We start from the raw sequence: 23,448 nt of genomic DNA, 5'->3' as shown, positions 1-23,448 counted from the left end.
AATTGAACAAAGGGTTACTATATCACCCTTTTAATATAATAAATTTAATGATTTGACGAATATATAGGATCATTCAACAATATTTAATTAATAGTAAGGGTAAAATAGATAAAACATGACAAATTATTTATTGATTTTTCAAACTGAACAAGTATTATTAAACATCTGTTATTAATATAATAGACAAGTAAAGATGCATGGAGATAGTACTTTATTTGATTTTTATTTTTTTTTGCACGTTTACCCCATTTTGAAACAGCTTCAAACAATGGTGTTTGAAGTTTCATACAATTTAAGTGCAAGCAAAACTTATCAAACTTCAATCATATAAAATCTCAAATTATATATCTGAAATTATTTCAAACGGAACAAACTTACAAATTTTAGCGAATATTGTTTAAATTGTGGCTAAATTAGGACATCTGTGCACTTAGCCAACCAAAGTATCCTTCTTTTGCTGTATGTTTGTGTCCCAAATGAACCATCAATAATAATAACAGACAAAAGGCCTTTTGATACTTTAGACATAGCACATGTCACACTATGTTTCAAGCATAACATAATTAATATCGACATCAAGAAATTGTCCCTTTCATCTTGTTCAGGTGAATTATAGACCAATGATCAAATCCTAAGTTTCATTGTTCGAAAAAATTTCCTTTTTTTTGTTTTCCATCTGGTGTCCGGTATCCACATTGGAATCCGACTAATTCGGATTCGCGCTCCGTAGGCCCCATTCGGGGGAAAGCTCTCCCAACAGAGTTTTCTCTGTGCCCAGGGTCGAACCCTCAACCTCTAATTAAGGGTGGAGTAGCCTCATCCACTGTACCACAACCCATGTTGGTGAAAAAATTTCCTTTTGCTAACGTCTTAAGAAGTCTATGATGTGATTCTTTCGATCACCATAAAAGATTTTAAGAATTTAAAATTATATTAAACGATTTGGACCAAAATATCCCTCCAGAAAGTACTGCAAGAATTCGAAGGATTGACAAGTGAAATTCATTGAGCAATTCATGAAGTTCTAGAGTTTACTGGAGTTTCAAACACCATGAATTGTACCTTGATTTTGAACATGAACGATTCATAAAGTTCAAACCTTTATAAGTTCTCTTGTGTTTTAAGTAAGGGTATTTTTGTCCAAAATTTTATTTCTGCATTGAAGTATGGCTATTACCTGTGACTTTTCAAACAATGGCTAAGAAATTATAATAGCAAACTTGAAAACTAGCCATTCCACCTAATTTTTACGCTGCTATCAGACAGAAGCTTTATTCAGGTTTGCTTCCCTTCAAGCATTCTTACATGGACAAAGAATGGAAAACTAGTGTCTCTTATCACTTTAAGCCGAGGATTTATCAAAAACAGTCTCTCTACCTTTGGGTTAGGGGTAAAATCCGTGTAACTCTACCCTCCCCAAATCCTACTTTGTGACAAACCATTAGAATGCTCATCTCTGGAATTTGATTGTCTGCAAGTTATTCACTTAGGAACTTAATCTTTAGTAATAACGAAAATAATTTGGTTTTCGCTGTTACACATGTTAAATTGTAGAACTAAAATCATGCACAAAATTATGAACTGTATACAACAAAATGATACAAGTAACCACCCTAACATCCTCAAGAAAGGGCAGAAAGATTACAACCTCCATGGGAGTGGTGTTTCACTTCACAAAGAAAAAAGTACCTTCCTACAAAGTGCATTACAACAGGCAAAGGGAAGAGGAAACTAAAATCCCTTTGATTTTTAACTGGTGTAAATTTTCACCTCCTACATCTCCATGCTGACACAGAAAAAAGCGGGCGATCTTGCCAGCAGATCACCACGCTACCTCTCTCTTCTTTAATCTTGTATCCTTCACAACTGTAACTCTGAAGCAATCTCCTTGCCTGCAACATGGCGTAATAACTCAAAGGCACGTTCCCAAAACCAGCTCCATCAAATCTTTGAAACCATTTATCCAGTTTTTCGTGCCTCTCCTTCCGTTCACCTCCCTCGCACGCTACAATGTTCTTAATCTCCTCGCCGAATAGCATTTTCTCAACCTTTAATCTCTCTAATGATGTTCTCTGTAGTGTGAATTCAAGACAGTCGAATAATGAGGCATAAAAATACAATGACTCGGATAGCCTTTCCATAAGGGTTGTCCCATTATGGTTAGAGTCTTGTTCCGTTACCACCATGACCTTTGGAGACAAACCCCACAATGCATGGAGGAACCCATCCATCTTCGCTGATGCAGTAGTAGATAGCGGAGATGACGATGCCGATTCATTGCCTGGACTAAAAACATTAGGTGTATCTTTTTCAAGCAAGTCCCCTAAAGTATTTTGGTTGAGCAATGACCTTTGCAAGTGAAGGCCATTCAAATTCTTGAAAGCCAAAGGGGACTTTTTGGGAGGTTCATCATCATGTGCAAGAAGAGTATGCAATTGCATAACTGAACTAATAGCCAATGCCTCTCCGGTTTTAACTCGTAGTTTTTCGATATCCAAATTTTCTAATTTGCTAACTACTTGATGAAACTGAAAAGGGATATCAAGCTTTTCAGCTTCTTCTGTTAGAACATGTGCTATTTGTTCTAACACTTCCTTCTGCTGATGAACCCCTGTAATTCTCAAATGAGGGGGTCCTTCAGGGCGTGCACTCAAATCTTGAAGCAGCGCACGCCACTGCAAGGGTTCGGAAGCATTGAGATCTACTATATGAACCATTTTTTCGCCTTCCATAGCTTCAATGATTGCTTGATTCGTGATCACAGAAGCCACTTTCAAGAACGGAAAGTACTCGAAAAACATTTTCTTCACCAAAATGTCCTCAGACACCATCCACAACTTAGTGGAATGCAAAGCCTTATAAATACCATGCCAAGATCTCATAATTCTATCAGCAAGAGCCTCAGCAAAATACGAAGCGATTCGCTGCATTGTGTCTCCATTAGGAGATGCAAGATGAGAAATCTGATCAAGTGCTATATTAGCATTTTCAAGATTTCCAGCAGCTACATGATTAGCACAAGTAAGCAAAAGGTGAATTAGATATAAACCTCTTTCCTCAGATTTCAACTCCTTAAGCCACTGATATGGTGAACCACCAAAACCAGGTGAAAGTGATGATATCATGGAGAAATTTTGAAGTGGTGATGATGAAGTCACTGATGATGAACCATCATCTTGTAACATTGTCACAAAAAAAAATTACACCCCCACAAAAGAACACAACAACAATAACGTACCCAGTGTAGTCCACAAATTAGGGTCGGAGAGTGTTCGTACACCGCACCTCAACAGATAGTAACATAACAATACTAAGAAAAAAAAAGACCCCCCAAAAAGAATACAACAACCAAGGTAGTCCCACAAAATGAGAATGAGGTCTACCTCAAACTGTACCTCTACTTCAAGGCAAAGAAACTATTTCTAATAGTAACAGAACAGTACTAAAACAAAAACAAGACCACCAAAAGAGAATGACCTAAAACAAAAGATTCTTGAAATCAAAAACCAAAATTTTTCCCAATAAATCAAGAATTAAGGAAATGAGTCTGACTTCAGAAGAATAAAAAGACAAACCAGGCAAGAATGAATCACCAGTTCAGCAAGAGGCAGGAAACAGAGTAATAAAACAGAGCACAAGTTCCCAAAAGAAGAAGACAAAATTGGCAAGAACTCACCAGTCCACCAAGAACCAAGAATTCCTTTCTGGGTTATTCAAATCATGAAAAACCCACAAAAAACACAACAAGAATTCACCCAAAAAAGCATTTTGTGGAAAAGAAAAAGTTCAAGATTTTTTGGGTTGTCTCTCTAGAATTTGCTGGTGAAGATATAGAGAGAGGGGGAGTGGAGTATTAGGGGTTTTAATAAAAAGGAGTGTTATGAGAGATCATAATATAATTTGAGACGGGGGAGTAACTGTTAGAGGTACAAAGACAGTATACTTCTAATAAATAGTAATAGTTTAGTGCATGTGCTTCTCTAACTATTATTATGTCTGCTTGCGAACCTTTCCTGTTACATGTTTTAATACGATTTTGGTGTATTATTCAAGATTCTGAGCCGGGATTTATCGGAAATAGTCTCTCTATTTCTTCGAAGGTAGTGGTATGGACTGCGTACATCTTATCCTCCTCAGACCTCACTTTATGGGAATACACTGAGCCTATTGTTATTATTATTGTTGTTATCCCGACCCCGATTCTCAATCTGAGATTCAACTCTTGACTTAACCTAACTCTCTACCCTGACACATCACTCTCGAGTGTCAACCTCAAACCGATATAGGACCCAGGATCCAATCTTGACTTGAGATTTGACTTTGAAACTTCACCTGAGTATAGTCTCTCGAGACTTGACCAAACCGACCTCGACCTCAACTCGAGAATAACTTTCGACGTCAGTTTAAAAACCAACCACTACACAAGAATTAGTGTCCAATCTCGACCAGATTTCTGACCTTCGACTCTAACTCTGACCTCCTCGACCCTGGACCTGACTCTTGGACCCCAACCCCAACTCCTAATTATTAACCCACACTCAGGGTCCAACCCCATTCAAGAGTCAGGGTGGCTCTTGAGTTGGGAGTCGAGGTCAGATCCCAAGTCTTGGGTCAGGAGTTAGGGTTAGATAATGTGTTAAGATTCAATGCTAGGTCCTAATACCGGGTCGAGTAGGGTCCAGGGTCAGGAATCGAGTCTCGTGCTAAGAGTTGAAGTTGGGAGTGGAGAGTCGAGGTCAGGTTTTGCTCCGAAAGTCGAATCTTGAGTCAGGAATCAGGATTGGGTCTCGAGTTAAGAATTATGTTAGGGTTGGGTTTTGAGTTAAGAGTAGGGGTTGGGGTCGAATTGATAATTCAGATCAAGGCTTATGTTTGTGATCTTTTATAACAAAGGTAAGCCTATTCATTTGTAAAGCTATATATGCCAGTGTAACACATTTTATTACCTAAAAAAGTTTTTAATAACATAAATACGTAAAAATATTACAAAACCAACATAAGGGATACATTTTTAGGAAATAATGAATGCAAAAATTAAAGTAGTCCACACAGGGTTAAGATTACTATGTAGTGTGTACTATGATATGTTCTTATCTAAGGCTCGCTCTTTTCTCTCCCTCAACCACATTCCTGGTGCAAGATTAGTTCTTAGGTTATAGTATTGATATAGTCTAAGTTGCGGGATTTATCACCTTTGATGCTACAATTGTATCGAATTCTTTAAATACACTACTTTTAGAGAATATGACATGTACATTTCGTTTATATTTTTGAAGAGTTCGAACAACATAACACATTGTAAGATAATTTCTGTTTGGAAAGCTCTATGTCATACATCTTGCCTATGTGTACATGTTCGAATATGAAAACCTCTACATGCAGTTTCTAATTATGAAATAATAGCTTCTCAGTTGGTATCATTCACAAAACTATCAAAGAGAGTAAAATAGTGGGAGATGCATATTCTAATTTGCAAACAAAGAAAAGTATCATACCTTCTTTTTCCATTGTAGTTGCCCCCTAGAAATTGCTTCTCCATGATTATGTTGAGAATATCGAACAAATTTCGTACATTGATGAACAATTGTTAAATTGTACAAAATAAAATAAAATAATAATACTAATACTAATAATAATAATAAGAAGAAGAAGAAGAAGCATAAAGCGCCATGACCTAGAAAATCACCCAAATTATATTAAAATCAAAGAATACATAATCATCAATTTTTTAATATCAAGCCGATAATCGAATAATTAGTCAACTCTACAACTTTCAGTCACCCCCTACCCCCACCCCTCAAACAATTACGAAGTATTCTTTCAATTGTGCATAATTTTCTAACATTGACGCACAAATACAAATAATAGATTATATATATGTCACAAAATCATAATAAAAGAAATAGGAAGGAAAACAAAAAGGACGAAGAAGCCTATAGTCGAAAACCTTTTAGAGTTTATTCTTATATAAAGAAAAAGTTGTCATATATTAGGTGTTTCACTTCACATATATTTAGGAGTAAACAAAGAAAATTTGTATTTTTAAATTTTGTATAAAAAGAAAAAAGTTTCATATATATTACTTTCCATATATTTAGGATTTTTCTCATATAATTAAAGAAAAAAATCAAAATAAACTTTTAAAAGTTTCATATATATTACTTTCCATATATTTAGAAAGTTTCTCATATAATTAAAAAAAAAAACTTTCAAAATAAACTTTTACTTAATATTCGGTGAAAATTTAACTTAAATTTTTAATTGAAATTGCCGTTGCAATGGACTTTCCACATAAAATACATGGAAAATCCTTTATTTTTCAGAAACTATCCAATTTCAAAGTGGAGTTTCACGTAATAACTTTTCCAATTCCAATTTGAATTCATGTTCTAAACAAATATTTTATTAACATAAATAATAACTAAATAAAAATAAATAATAAATGACGATTTTATCTATTACAAAAAAATTTTAATAAAGGATAAAAGGTTCAAATTACTTTTTCTAAAGCTCTTCACACTTTTAATAAATTATAGATTATAGATTATAGATATACATTATAGATTATAGATTATAGATAGATATAGATTATTATAGTTATAAAGGAAATATTTTATATAAAAATAAAATAAAATTTGATATAAAAAATTTATTTTAAATTATTATAAAGAGGTTTGATTGTATTTAAAATTTAAATAAAAAGGTGTGTTGTGAGAGATCATAGTTTGTTTTGTTTTGTTATGTTGTCGACAAAGCGTGGGGTTAATTTTTGTCGGTAATGTTTTTTTGGTTGTGTTTTTGCGTATTTCAGAGGAATATGGAATTTGTGAAAAACAGAGCCCTCTTTCTTTGGCTTTTTCTGTTTTAAGGTTTTTCCAAAAGGCATAACATGTAAAGAGAGCACAAATTTGGTGTTACCTTCAATGTAAATACTTCGACTTTGAGTAAATATTTAGATAGTTTAATTCATTTTTATTATGTCAGTTAAAAAGTTTACCTTATAAAAATGATCGTCTTGACACCTCTAAAATTTATATTTTGTGCTAAAATCAAGTGTGCACAAGATACAGTGGAAACAAGTTAGAGCTTGAAAATTGAAATGAGATTGTTAAACAAGTCGAGCCAATCGCAAGACCGGATTGGGCCGAGTGCGAAGTGTGACCCGGCCAAATCGGGTTTCCGCCCCAATCGAACCGGCCCACATAGAGGGGGCAGGGTTGGGCTGGTACATCACAAAATCGGACTTGCACGGTCTTACCTAGACTATTGATGGCCCGAAATAGGTCCAACTCGGCAATTTCACGTCACTCCTGAATCGATTACTCGAATCAAATCGGGCCTAAATATACTCGAATAAATCCAATTCAGTTGAAATTTGCCCCCTTCAACCCGGTAACTCCAACCTTGGATCGACCGAATATTTTTTGAACCGGACTAGTTCAGCCCAAACCTTAAAACGCGTACTTAAGATCAAGTTAAAGTGTTGAATCGTGGACTCTCAAAGTTAAAGTTACTTGTTGAGATCAAATTTGAATATGTGTATGTATTATCCCTTTTCTAAAGCCTCTCTTTTCACTTGCCTCCTTCTATATGCCTCATACATTGTTTTCATTTTTGCTTTTTGCTTTTTGCTATTATTATGATGGTTTAAAGTTTAAATTAATTTGTACACATCCTGATTAATTATCTCTTAAAATTTGTGTTTTAAAAAAAATTCTAATTCGAATTGTAGACCGTTGATCTCATATGCCTCAGCTATTCAATCATTGTGGTTGACCTCTATGTGTCTAAACTTGCCTCTCTTTCTCTACTCTTAGGAAATATTATTTTTCTTGTTATTTTCTTCCTATTCCTCGTTGTGAAGAGGTGATTCAAATAAATTAGTTGGTTATGATTGCAAACTTATGATATTACACTTAGAATCATTTATATACTAATTCATTGTATAATTACCTTATTTAAAAGTTTAAATCTTTCGATGATGTAGCCAACCTACATGAGTAACTCTCTTTTGTACTTATTCCTATCATTTAATTTTTGAATAGTACTTATAAATGAAATATTTCAAGTATATCATATTTTAACACGTTCTTAATGTGTGAGCCTATTCTTTCTATGGACCAAATAAGTAAAATGCCTTTATGCTTTTTTAGATGATGGTAAGTTTTGAAACATACATTTATTTATTTTGATATTTTATCATTTGAACAATCCCTTCTTACCATAATTTTAATACTTAGATTCAGCCCGACCAAACCCCTTCTGTCTCTCAAATATCATTTTCTTGTAAAAACTTTAAAAAATTCCAATAACTAGAAGATAGAAAAGAAACAACTAGACTACTAGATGGTAACCATATACTGGTCTTTACTTTGACAATATGTTCAAATAAGATGTCCACTTAGTCTAGGTAAATAAATCCAAGAATAATACCACCACCATCCTCTCCCTACACACAATCCAACCACTTTTTTCGTTGTCTCTGAGGTAGTAAGTATAGACTGTAGAACAACTTTTTTGGTTGTATATTTGTCATTACCTAAAGTGGAGAAGGAATCAAGGTGGCTAAAAGACTACTATATTCTTGAAAATACACTACAATCCAAACATGTCCTAACAAAGGACAAGAAAAATGATATCACTTCATTTGTTTTCATTTGGTGGTGGGGGAGAGGCTTTAAGTGTGGGAATTTTGCAAGAAGAAAAGACAATTCAACTTGGTCTTTATCTTCTCTTTCCTCGTAAATACTACTCCTTTCGTCTCACATTCTTTGTTATAATAATATAATTTCATTTTTATTACTTGGAACAATTATAATATCATTCTATAATCACTCTCTTCATATATATATATATATATATTATATTATTCATTATACTAAAAATAATTGTTAGATCCAACTATTTTAGAAAATCAAGAAATAATTTATCATATTATATCTACTTTATTCTTATTATAACCTAAGTCATTATCATATACATTTTTGAAAATATTGAATTTATTATGTTCAAAGAGTTATATAATAAAATACTTAACTTTTATTTATTGCTTATTAAGGGATGAATCAAGCCAAACATAAACACTAGATGGAGGGAGGGAGTACTTGCACTCTTCAAAAACAACTACAAGAGCGAAATGGAAAATGAATAATAAACTTTATTTTAAACTTTCAAAGTATCAAATAATTTGAGATACTCCCTTCGATCGTTTTTACTCATCATTTATTTTTAAAATTGATTTTTATTTTTACTTGTCACTTTTGATATATAAAGAAAAAATAATTACTTATTTTCATATTTTATCATTAACATTGAGTATTTATTTTTTAAATTGTTGTTCAATATTTGACACTAAACGTCTACAATAAGAATAATATGATTAAATAATTATATTAATTATTATTTTGATAATGAATATATAAGTTAAAATATGATAAATAAAAATAAAGAATGGGAGTAACTAATTTCGAAAAAACATGAAAGATAATTCGAGACATTGAGTGTAATAAAAGAAGAAAAAGTTAACACAAACAGACAACGGCTATAAGGAACCAGACAAAAGACGACAGCACATTGATGTTTTGTCCTTTACTTGTTAGACTCTTGGCCCTAAGGAATGGAAATTTTGGCCACTTGTTGATAACCCCAATGGTGATTTTTGGAAGTTAGCCAACCACTTTGTAGTTTCTGACTGAAGGATCCAAGATTAGTATTTAATGCATGATAGGAAACTTTGGACTATATGTACTTGAAAATTTATCTTTTTTCTTTTCCTTCAAAAAGTTTGATGATTAGGATGAATCTAATAACCAAATAAAAAAAAAGGGTTAGGATGAGTAAATGAGACTTTTGTTAGGTGTAATATGTGTACTGATTGATATGAAATTTTTCTACATTTAGAACTCGCAATGTGGTACACGGCATTTATAAGTATTTAGTGGGTGTTTGAATAGTGGAGTCTGGTGGTAAGATGTACACAGTTCATATCATTATCTTCGGAAAAGTAGAAAGGCTGTTTCCGATAGATCCCCGGCTCAAGACACGAAATAATACACAAATCCTTAATAAAGCATGAAACAAGATGACAGTACATACCTACGCCACCCACAGGGAATAATAATCAAAGAGTAGTAAACAAACTCGTAATAAAGCATGCAACAAGGTGTCATAACAAGAATAATACCCTACCAAGTAATGCCCTACCCCAGCGACCAAAAATGACACTAGTCTTCTATCCTAATCCGCGTCCTCCAGATCTTGTCCTCTGTGAGTTGTAACTGCTCCATGTCTAGCCTGATAACCTCTCTCCAGTATTTCTTCGACCTACCCCTACCCCGCCTGAAACCATCCAAAACAAGTTTCTCGCACTTACGAACCGGGGCATTCGTGCCCCTCCTCTTCACATGTCCAAACCATCTCAAACGGGCTTCTCACATCTTGTCCTCCACCGAAGTCACTCCAAATCTTGTCCTCCACTGCAGCCACTCTAACCTTTTCCCAAATAGTCTCATTTCAAACTCTGTCACTCCTAGTAAATGCCCTCATAAATACACGGCATTTATAAGTATTTAGTAGGTGTTTGAACTTAAAATTTATTCAAAATTAACGTTTTGATTTGCAATCTAACTTTGTTTATAAAATGTGAACCAGATTTAATTTTAAATACTTACTCCATCTTATTTTATGTGTCGTTAATGTCACATTTCTTTATTTGATAATTATTTAAATACACAATTTTACTTTTATCTTTATTGGTCCCACTTAATTAAAGAAAAGATAGTACTATATTTATTAATAAAAGACAACTTGGTAAACATCATCAAGTTTTTTCTTATTTTTTATACTTAATGTCTGGTCAAATTATGCCACATAAAATGAGACGAAAGGAGTATATGATTTGAAATCCCAAGCTTTTCAAATAATTGGAGCGGTTTTAATTCTTTTAAACATACAATTTGAATAGCTTGATACTACAATGTTGATTTATTGAACAAGTGAATCTTTATAAAAATGATGTATATTTGAAAGTCTGTAATAACGTTAATACTAAACATTTGATTATAAAAAATGAGATATGTGATTTATTATTGTGGCATATTAGGATATTTATTTATCCCACTTATGAATTACTCCATTTTTTTTATTTGTTCCTTTTTTTTGTTAGAGTCAAAGGATACAAATTTTGTCCAACATTTTAAGATGTATTTTCTAATCAAATTGAAAAAGAAAAATTATAATTTATAGTACTTTTCATATAGTTTTTGAATATTAAAATTTTAATTCTAAAAAAATAAATTAGTCTAATTCAATTTAGTTTGAAACTTAACCAAATTAACTCACGAAAAATGAAGGGAGCAAACAAAAAGGATTGGAGAGAGTATGATTTACTCATTTGATAAGATTGTATAAGAGTCACAGAAATCATGATAGCTTTCATGTTTATGAAAAAAAAATACAACTAAAAGAATCTTCAAATTTCATATTCAAATAAAATCTCAACTTCAAATCAACCAAATTTCAAGTTAAATCATGTCCAAAGGAGTTTTTAAAATTCATCTTATTGATTTTAACTTACTTGGAATTGAAGCATAACTATATTATCGTCAATAATAGTACCTAAAATGATATTTTTTAGGGCTACATATCGGTCGGTTCGGTTCGGTTTTAAAAATTATCGGTTTTACTTATTCATTATCGGTTTGTATATATGCTAAACCGTTAAAGAACCATTAAGATATCGGTTAATCGGTTATCAGTTTATTGGTTTTTCATTGTTATCGATTCGGTTGTCGGGTTAGCCGTTAACATTGAACATATATAATTTAAAGTCCAAAGCTAGTAAGTAAGCTACTTCGGACTATCAGGCTATTGCTTAGTGCTTAGTGCTCACTGCCTATTGCTTAGGCCTTAGTGTTTATTGCTCTTTCCATGCACAAAGCCACAAATATAATACAAAGTAACAAAACATTCAAACAAAAGTCACAATTTACAAATTAAAAACTGTCTAGTGAATAGTGTCTACTGGTCTAGCACAAATAGAGTAGAAAAAATTCAAAGTAACAGTCACACAATTTGAAAATTAAGTTCAAATTTCAAACACAGTAATAATACTAATTACTACTCAATTCTTATACTAGGGGCAACCCATTGATTGACCATTTCAGTCTACACATTTCACTGCAAACCCAATAACAACGACGATTAAGGCATTTTGTTCAGTCTAATTGGTTTACTATCTTTGGAAATTTATTATAAAATTATCCGTTACTACTTGTTGTTCAAATTTATTCAATGAATAAGTTAAAAACAATATGAGTCAGTGGTCACATTTTTTAACTATAAGGTTGTAACCCATAATTGTTAACTTATCAATATTTGTTTTGACTTAATCTTAAAGACAAGCAGAATCCAGAGGCAGCGGCTGCTTTTCTTAGATATGAATTAACCAATAAATTATTATTCATTTAGGTTTAGGTCCAAACTATATATGCCGCCTTTGTGTGGATCAAGCCAAACTTTGTATAAGCATATATTATGGGTTAGAAATTGGACAGAATTAAAGATGAAACAGAAGAATTTTAGATGATAAGTCTTTAAAGTAAGATTGAGCAGTAAGAAGAGCAAAACTTGTGAGCGCTACAACAAAAGCCGAGCAGCAAATTGTCTTTGACCGTCTCTAATCTCTTGAGTTTTCATCAAATGTTGAGCTTGAAGCCTTGAAATCTTGAATATCTACTTTTGGGTCTACTGATATTTTTGGTTTGAGAGACAAAGAGAGTGAGAGAGTGAGAGGAGCAGTGAAATCAGAAATGAAATGTGAATTGTGAAATGTGAATAAACCTAAGTCTAGGGTAAGTAATGACTAATGACGGTGGGCTTGGGAAATGGGATTATTGGGCTAGGTGGTGGATAATGGAAATTATATCTAAAATTTACATATATACACTAACTAAAATTACCTAATTACATTATATACCAATTTGCTAAAATATTTACATATATCCCAAATTATTTACATAAATCCCTTTACTTTCAACTTTCTCTCTCTTAAACATTATACATCTCACAATTCCAATATCTCTTCCATAATTTACTCTCCCATATGCTCCCACATAAATCCCTGTGCTTTTAACTTTCTCTCTTTTAATCATTACACATGTTAAACACTGATTTTGGCAAAAAAAGTAGTACAATATTTTTGAGGTATTCTTCTTCTTCCTCTATACAACTATTTCTTGAAAATATTTATTTTTCTATGGTAAAGTTGAGATCTTTACTGAGATCTAGTGTTGATTTTTCATATGGGGTTTATTTTGTTATTAAAATAATTGTGTTTGATGTAAATATTTGAGATTTTGCTTCAAGATTGGATTTTTATGTATTTTTTCTATTCTTGATTTTGTTGAATATGGTTTTTATTTTTTTTCACTTTTGTTGAATTAGTCATATAGTTAGGTAAGTTAAATTAATTTGATATTTCAGATCTAGGAAAGTATGCCAAATTCTTGGATCTTCTTTTGATGATTGATGTGTTCTTGCAGATTTGGTTGAACTCCACTTTTTTATTATTTTGTGTTATTTCAGTTCTAGAAATGTTTAGTTAGATTTACTTGTTTACCTATTTGCAGGCTCAAGTAATTGGATAGATTTCAATAGATTCTGCTCTGAATATTGAAAGAAGATAGAATAATCTGTAGATTTTATGTATTAGCTGCTTAGTCCTGCTTTATTTTTTGGTGTGATTGAATTGCTTTCAAGATGATGATATTTGAGTGAAATGGGATTTTGTGGCGATCTTGATTTCTTTCCTGCCCCGCTAAAGGAAGTGAAAGTGAAAATGGTTGCCCCACAGAATTAGATTGAGCCGAATTCTGTGGTGGATGATGATTATAGTGATGGGGAGATTGATGTTGATGAGCCTAACTTTGATGTTCATGGTCAATTCTATTTGCTGAGCTTATATTCTATGATAATTTGTTCTTTGATGTTTTGAAGAAGTGTTTGTTCTAAAGTTGATTTGTTTATTGCTGTTTCTGCTAAATATACGATTGTATAATGTTTTATTAGACATGCCTGTCAGTGTATAATGTTCTTTGAGGTTTTGAAGAAGTGTTTGTTCTAAATTTTTAATATTACATTTGCTTCCTTTTTGTATAATATGTTAGCTTACATTAAAGCAGATATATATATATATATATATATATATATATATATATATATATATATATATATCAAATTTTGCCATTCCATTTAGCTTACGAATGTATATAATATGTTGTTATACATTCAAATCATTGTATAATGAAAACTGTGTCAATCCAGGAAACATTCGAATGTATAATATTTGATTATACATTTATCTATGTGTATAATGAAAACTGCCGCAATGATAGAAATTGCATTTTGTTCTGCTTTTATTATTTTTAACATGTTTGTTTAATCCATTGACTCAGTTTAAAAAAATTTATGCAGCTGTGTATTGATTTGTCGTAACAAAAACTGCAAGTGGGTGTTGAGGGTGTCTTCTATGAATGAATCGGAAATTGATACTTATACGAGAAGTGGGTGTTGAAGACGTCTTATCCTTATTCATACTCCTTATACATATATTGTGGGTTTGTATATGCTATGTAATTTGGCAACTATTATAGTAAATAGTTGTTGAAACGTAATGTGTATTACACAATTATACATTAAACTTTCATATATATATATATATATATATATATATAATGTATGATATACTATTATACTTTATTAACATGCATGATGTTTTACTGACAACAATGGCTTTTAACTGACTACATGTATTTTTTTTTGTTTAAACAACATAAGAAATGGCAGACTTATGTAACATAATTTGTGATAATTTAAGTTGCCTTTTCAATTATATTTTATGTGTATGGTTATAGATTATACTTTCGTGTAAATGTATGATACGTTAACAATGTATTTAATGTAAAAAATACATTAAAAGTATGTTAATAATGTATGATATAGTGTTATAGTTTATAAATATGTATGACGTTAAATATTTTCTTCATCTTCTATTAAGTCATGAACGCTTAACAACATGTATAATGTTATGTAATACATATGTTTTACCGTATGAGACACTTGTTCAATGTATTATTAACTTATAACATAATTTACCTACTGTTAAAAATTCAATATGTTGATATACAGTAACACATTATTCTGTAATTTAGTTTTATACGTAATATATAATAAAATATAAGGCAAATTCAATAACTACCAAACTATATTAGTAACATTACAATATAGTGTAAGTAATTGCACAATATTTCTTCAGACGTTATATATGTATAATAAGAATAAGAACATCCATAAAATGTGAATTAACATCCCAAAAGTAACATTGTAACCGTTTAACATCAACTACAAAATCAAGAATTAGTTGTTTCAATGCCGACTATTATAAAAAAAATGCTACTCTAAAGTAACAAGTGCACTTTCATCAATTGTTTGGAGATAACTATTCCACGGCCGATGAGGATCCTCATTATCACTCGTGTACCCACTTGCAGTCTTTGTTAGGACAAATCAGTACATAGCTGCATAAATTTTTTAAAATTGAGTCAATGAATTAAACAAACATGTTAAAAATAATAAAACCAGAACAAAATGCAATTTCTGTCATTGCAGCAGTTTTCATTATACACATAGACGAATGTATAATCAAATATTATACATTCTAATGTTTACTGGATTGGCACAGTTTTTATTATACAATGATTTGAATGTATAACAACATATTATACATTCGTAATTTAACGGAAATGGTACAATTTCATTCCAAAATCCACGGATGATTTTATGTTCTTCCAATATTCAGAGCAGAATCTATTGAAATCTATCCAATTACATGAGCCTGCAAATAGGTAAACAAGTAAATCTAACTAAACATTTCCAGAACTGAAATAACACAAAATACTAAACAAGTGGAGTTCAATCAAATCTGCAAGAACACACCAATCATCAAAAGAAGCATAAATGTACACAAATGAGAAAGAGTCTAAGATTTTCTTAGGCATCTCACTTTCTTTGAAGCTCAACAAAAATACTATAAAAGTTATTTCCCACAAAAATCCAAGAATTTGACATAGTTTCCTAGATCTAAAATAACAAAAAATACAAAGCGAAAAATTAACCAATCCACAAAATTGTTTCTTCAACTCAACGTAAACCCTCACTTTATTGTTGTTTCTTATGACAATTGGAGAAGAATTTCCTTCAACTACATATTTAACTTCTATTTTTTTCATATTTTTTCGATATCTAATTCCATGGCGATCGTGTAAACCAATTTCAAGAAAGTAATACCTTCTGAAATAATTATTGCGTCACTTTTGTATGACTTATAACTTATTTTTAACTCCCAAATTCCAGCATGTCGCAGCAATATGGGGATATTCATATTGATTTAAGTAGTACTAAAAAATGTATGTAGAAGAAATTTATTGCTTTTTCCTTTCCAAATCTTGAATCCAAGACTACAAAAAAAAAAAAAAGGAACTTTCAGAAAAGTTTTGAAATTCAATATCAAGCTACTACTTTTATCCAGAAAAGAGTTAAAGTTGCCCAATTATTGCCTTCAATTAAGAAACTTTAAAATAAGTAATTATTTCAATTACCTTAAATTTAGGATTAGCTGTTACATCATACATTCAACCAATGTATAATATGCGACCGAATGTATGAGTATGTTTGCAAAAAAAGGAAGAGAGAAAATAAGAAGGGATTTTGTGTAATTATTTTCATTGTCTAGGAAATTTATGTTGTTTACACTATATAATTTGTATAAACTACATAAATCCCTTAGTAAGTGAAAGTAATTACATAAAACCCTTTAGCCTTTCTCTCTCCCAATTTTGAGAAAGATACTCATACATCTGGTCAACCCTTATACGTTGTTGGAATGTATGATAAAGTTGATTAGGCTATATTTAAGGAAAGATAAATCTGATAATATCAATTTGTTCCTTAATTCACGCCATTAGTTACTCAACATTTAGTGGTGCATTATTAAATATAGTAACTGAAATTTAAATTAAAAAAATATGTTAATCATCACATTAAATTTTCTTCTTTGTTGAATTGCGTTCAATGAAAAAAAATCTTCTACTGCTTTCTTCAGTTTTCAGAAAAACCAATATGAACATAGAATAGTGCTTCTAATACATATTCTAATAGAAATTGTAGTTGTCATATTATAGCTGTTAAATTTTGTTATTTTTTTCTGATATGTATTGTATTATATTATACATTGAATAAATACGGGAAATTTGATTGTTATAGATTTTAAAGAAGTTCATTTTTTAATGTATTACTGTGGTTAATGTAATTACTATTGTATTGGTTGTTCCTATACATTATAAAATGTGTAAAAATCTGGTATACTAATGTATAATGACTCATCGTACATATAGACATGTATGATGAAATATTTTGACATGATATCTATATCATCGTACAATATTTTCGTGAAAAATTTTTCTTTTGCAGCTATCATTGTAACGTTTTATGCTATAGTAATATACATGTAGTAAAGCATTTGTATGGATCAACCAATTCAATGTTACAATATCTTCATACAATATAGTTTCATGTATAAGAATACCAAATTTTAGAACATTATTAAACATGCATGTGTAAACCTTGTACAATTGATAATATAGTATTAATACATGTATAATGAAATTTTATACATAGAATCATACTGCCAAAATAAATAAAAGACAACCTCATACAACAGTTTCACATGTATGTGTAAACCTTATACAAGTAATAAATATAATCTAATACTGTTTCACATATATACGAACACCTTATACAATTCACTTTATAATCTTAACAACTGTATAATGAAATCTTATACATAAAATAGTGCTGCTAATACATATTTTAATGATAACTAAACCTTCGGCAGATGAGGTCGTCTAGAACCATCAACCTTTTTCTTACTTGATGATTTTGGAGCTTTCTTGTTTGAACTTGAAACGATAACTTCCCTCAATTTCTTCATTGTTACTGGATCATTTCGGTGCTTCAAACGGTTCTCTGCGAAATTGAATTTTTCATAATCAAAAGAACCAAGAACGAAACCAACAACGGGAATAACAATACGCGACCATTAAATGAAGAAGATTCAACTTAATTCGTTTTTGATGAAATTCAGATAAGCATATATTCTCGAATTCAGAGAAGCATATATTGGATGAAATTGTAGTTTTTTTCTAGATTTTTGATAAAAATGGAGAAGATTTTATCGATTTTGGACGGAGAAAAGATAATTTTGGATGGAGAAGATTTTATTGATTTTGGACGAAGAAAATGGAAAAGATTTTTTTTTGAAGAGAGATTATTGTAGATCAGAATTTGTGGGTGTGGAGAAATAATAAGGAGGTTTAATGCAGATAGATAATTAGAGAGATAAGGTAGCAAGATTTTAGGAGGAAAATATGAAGCTATTTGGGATGTATAAGAAGCAAGAGAGAGAAAGTAAAAATGGTAGGAATTTAAATAATTAATTTAGGATTTTTGTAACTTGTTTTTCAATATGGAATTTTATGTAATAAGGTAAAGTTACCTTGTGTATATATGTAATTTTTAGTTAATTAATCCCAAAACTACTTTATTTCACCCTTTATACAAAAATGATAGAATTAGTATCTCATATAAAGGAAGGAGGATGGTATCCATTAAATAATCTTATAAAATATCCCACCTCATGACATATCGTTACTTATCTGAGACGGTGTATACACCTTAATTTCAATGAATTGAGTTTGCAATATACATTTTCAATATTACCTCTTTTGCTTTTTGGATTACTATTCTAGTGTACGTGCGTTGCACGTATATATCACGTTAATAATATTAAATTGAATACTATAACTACTTGAAAATTCTTAATATTATATTAAGTCTATGTAATTTTTTTATTTTCAATAGGACTCCCTCGTAAGAAATTTTTTATATCGAACCTACACAAATTTAAGTAGATGGAACAATATTAAGAATGACCCTAAGTATACATTTAATTAAACTTAAAAAATATTATAATTCCATTGATTCCATTCTTAATCAAAATAGATCATAATTTGTTTAAAAGTGTAAATTTGAAAAACTATATTTAATTAACTATTTTTTGAAAAAATACACTTTTATAAACTTCTCCAGAAATTATTGTCAAAGAACATAAATTTTAAAAATTCAGCACTTTGTTTTTTTAGAAAAGTGAGGATAAAAAGATTAGTCTTTCAACTTCTATTAGAATAATAGCACTTTGAATTAATAACTAGTTAATTCATTTTATTGTTAATTCAAATAATAAAGGAAGAAATCTGAAACAATCTAAAATAGTTAGTGTAACTCGATGCCGAGGAAATTATGGTGTCGCACTACAAACTTAATTTTAGTCATTTAATAAAAACAAAAGAAAAAAAAATAAAAACAAATGCTACTCTCTGGTAATTCGTATTGTTATTATTGAGAGTTAAAATTAACAAAATTTCAAATTCTCTTATATGGCAAACAGTTTGCAGCGTGTTATTCGGATCTATAAACTAAACAAATAGTTGATCCTTTTTGTCAATCAACTTGGACGAAGAAATCTGTAAGTAAAGGTAAAGTTGTAGTGAACTATTGAAATTAAAGATAATTTTCATAAGTGAAGGAAAAAATAACGAAACTAACTTTACCGAGGGCACCTGTACGCCTAAAGACTTTAATTTTTACAATATATTTTTCTCACTGACAAGCAAAAAAAATATTTCAAATAAATCTGACATAGATCGATGAATCTAAAAGTTTAGTGAAACATACCTTATCCCAAAAAGAACTTCTAAGCACAATCACATAAATAGAAGGAAAGTCAACACCTTCCTCCAAAAATGTCAAATAAAGAGGGCAGTTGCATATAGAAAAGTATATATGTCACGATCCAAATGGCCATGAGTGGTACCCACATTAATCTTCCTGTGGGAGAACCATCTAAACCGAACCATTACCCAAACACTTACTCAATATTAGATGATATTATTATAATATTCAACATAATAACAAATATCCAGGACTAATTATTATTAATGTGAAAATTCAAACAAACTACTTACTAAAATTTCCAAGACCCGAAAGTCATCGTACAAGAACTACTAACAAAGATCATATCTAAAGTGATATCCAAAAATAAAGTAAATAAAGAATGTTTCATTGCCCGAAAGATGGACAAGAACAAATAAGATGGCCCATGACAGCCTGGAGACCGAGTGCTCACCCTTGGATCAAGATCTGCTATCAAACTCTAGAGGTGAGGTCATGTCTGAGCCTAGAACACTTTCTACACACAACAAAAGAAGAGTACAGGGTAGTATCAGTACAAACCACTATGTACTGGTAGGTATCATAGCCAACTCAATTTAATAGCATGTACACAACATAAATCAAATAACAAGTAGACAGGCATCGTCACACAATAAATATTTAATAAATCAACAATACAGAAACAACAGGTCAAACAGTGCTCACAAAAAAGCCACATAACCATCAAGAGTATCAATCGTACTGTAAACATCTACAGAAATAACACAAATATGTACACACATGCTATGGAACTTATTTTTCCCCAAATAGTCATGACCTGCAGGGAACAATCTATGTTCATGTACCGTACCGGCGTGGTATTCGATCCAACATAAATATAAATGTACCGGTGTGGTACCCGATCCAACATAAATATAAACGAACCAGCGTGGTACCCGATCCAACATAAATATAAACGTACCAGCGTGGTACCTGATCCAACATGAATATAAACATACTGGCGTGGTACCCGATCCAACATAAATATAAACGTAACGGCGTGGTACCCGATCTAACATAAATATAAACGTACCGGCATGGTACCCGATCAAACATAAATATAAATGTACCGGCGTGGTACCCGATCCAACATAAACATAACCAAGTATTATCAATATCAATTTACATAACCTCATAGCATACCACACAATGTACCAAGTTTACAAGTACAAATAAAGTCACAAGACAACTCCATCAAGTCAATTTTCAATTAACATTAATACACGAATAATCCAAACATTAACAATTTCAAGCATGTCCGAATACCAATCCATAAATATCCAATTTAGGAGCATACATACAATTAAGTCGAGTCTAAACTCCAATTAAACCGTAACCTACCTCAACCAAAGAATCCAAATGCAAGCTAATTTGCAAAGGTCTTGCCTTTCCATAAAGCTTCTGAATGATTCAAGTCTGTCCAAATATATAATCCCAATGAAAATACGAATCTAATAACACCTGTTTTATTATTTTTACTCTAAGAATTATAGACCTAAACCAAAATTTCTCAAAATCATGACTAATCAAAACCTAGTGATCTAAAGCTAACATGTAATGAAAACCAGTGGCTTCAGTCTGCTTTTACATGTATAAAATTCCTTTAATCACATGTCTATTAAAGAAAAGAATCGAAAAATGCATGAGAATTTCTGAAATTAAGGCAAAACATGAAATTGTAAACTACAATTTTAACCAATTCACAGAAGCCATGCGAAATCAGTAACCCTAACACCAAATCATATTATTAATCGTCTGAAATCTAATCATTAGCATCTTTACATTATTATTATTATTATTATTATTATTATTATTATTATTATTATTATTATAGACAAGGATTTTTATTATTATAAAATTTCTAAGAGATAACATGACTACTATATTGATTTCGCCAACTCATTCTAAAGGCATTAGTATAAGCCACTGCCGAACAGCAACCCATTAACATAAATGCATAATTAGCCCATAATTTACCATATTATTATTACTATTATTAGGACATAATCACCAATTAGGTAATCCACCCAATCTACTGCACCATATAATGATATTCAATCGAGTAATCAAATAGCAAATTCTACTGCCTCACAATATTATGAATATAATAGTAGGTAGATGATACCATAGGAGCTAATTCACACAAAGTACATACCTTAAGTCGTCGTTACTCCCTCTTTGAAATTGTAATGGTGAAAATCGTAGGTTTTATGCCCTCCTCTGGTAACTTCCTAATTTTATTATTAATGTATATGGTAAACCCTAACCACTTAATTTCATCCTTATATTAACCACAAAAGTAAATAAATTGTTATTTTGACCCATTAATTCACTAATTAAATTAATTATTTATTATACCTAAAACTTTTAATATATCCTCAAAATTTATTTGGAATCCCATAGAAATAAATTAAATATGTAAATTGACTAGAAAGTACATTCTGGGCCTATTGAAAATACTACGACACTAAAGTACATTCTGGGTCTATTGAAAATACTACGACACTATCTGAAACTGTCTCGATCAAAGGTTGATTATTATCGCGTTTAACCGTCTCAACTCAATTACTCCGATAATGACTTAAATTACTCCTGAGCACCTCAAAAAAATTAGTACTACTCAACTCGTGAGTCATAATTCACGTATACAACTATGGAGAGCGCTAAAATAGGGAAGATGAGAAAAATTTACAAATAACCAGGAGAGTCGTTACAACATATTTCCTCTATTTGTCCCAACAATCATCTGCATGTAGTCACCAATTATCAATTGCTTTTCGGTGTATAGTGGATGTGAGTTACTAGCTATTATATTATCTGTGCTTTTGATATGTGTTGCTGAGACTCTTCAAAAATGTCATTGAATATGTGTTGGGTTCTTTAAAAGGGGTGATCTTTTGAGGAGTTGATATGAGTGTGTTTCTGAGCAACTTAGCTTTTGATAAGCCACACAATGGGATGAAGCTCAAACAAATATGATAAAAATTTTCATAATTTCATGAACCGGTGCATGCACAAGTTCGCAAAGTTAAAGGATTAAAACAATTAGAAAATTATATTCGTATTACATAATTAAACAACACGTAAATAAATACTATCAAGTTATAGAGCCAAAAATCAAAAGAGAAACTCAACTTAAATTTGAAAATATCTAAACTTGTGATGATAATTATTGATGAGACCTTGGTTGAGACTTGAAATGGAGAGAGAGAATATAGGGAAAATTGTATCCGCTTTAACAATTTCTTCTAAACTTCATATTGTATAATAGTCCTACTCCTACAACACCGAATAATTATGTAAAAGATACGTAAAATAAGTACATCATGATATATATCCTATTAATTATATATAATATGCTTAAGTGTTTCTATCAATTGTATTTGTGCTTAACCTACAATATAAGCATTATATGTATGTCACCTGATGGAGTAGTGATTTATAGGTGCGTGGGAGATATATATGATCATTCTTGTCATAGGGCACCTGCCTTTTAGATATATATGATCCTCCTTCTCATAGAGTAATTCTATTGCCTTTTTAACTTTGTCCCATTCCTTGTAA

At 31.0% G+C, this 23,448-nt stretch overlaps 1 protein-coding gene and 1 long non-coding RNA gene across 2 annotated transcripts; both read right to left on the bottom strand.

Annotated features, from left to right (window-relative positions):
• Positions 1-1,565: 1,565 nt before the first annotated feature.
• On the bottom strand, positions 1,566-4,043 carry LOC107856589 (scarecrow-like protein 3). The gene has a single exon (XM_016701576.2). It carries the CDS (start codon positions 3,183-3,185, stop codon positions 1,767-1,769), a length of 1,419 nt encoding a protein of 472 aa, XP_016557062.1. The 5' UTR covers positions 3,186-4,043; the 3' UTR covers positions 1,566-1,766.
• A 16,116-nt stretch (positions 4,044-20,159) lies between these two features.
• Positions 20,160-22,125, bottom strand: LOC124891217. The gene is made up of 3 exons (XR_007049586.1): positions 22,040-22,125; positions 21,226-21,300; positions 20,160-20,362 (listed from the first exon to the last, which is right to left on the bottom strand). It is a non-coding gene; the product is annotated as an uncharacterized LOC124891217 (long non-coding RNA).
• Positions 22,126-23,448: the final 1,323 nt, after the last annotated feature.

This window comes from Capsicum annuum, chromosome 1 (assembly GCF_002878395.1).
Source record: "Capsicum annuum cultivar UCD-10X-F1 chromosome 1, UCD10Xv1.1, whole genome shotgun sequence".
In the NCBI taxonomy this organism is placed as follows: domain Eukaryota; kingdom Viridiplantae; phylum Streptophyta; class Magnoliopsida; order Solanales; family Solanaceae; genus Capsicum; species Capsicum annuum.
The sequence above is the reverse complement of the archived record's forward strand: the minus strand, read 5'-3'. Positions and strand labels throughout refer to the sequence as shown.

Bases quoted from the DNA above. Each gene is read 5' to 3' on its own strand.
- LOC107856589 (XM_016701576.2), bottom strand. From the start codon at position 3,185: ATGTTACAAGATGATGGTTCATCATCAGTGACTTCATCATCACCACTT.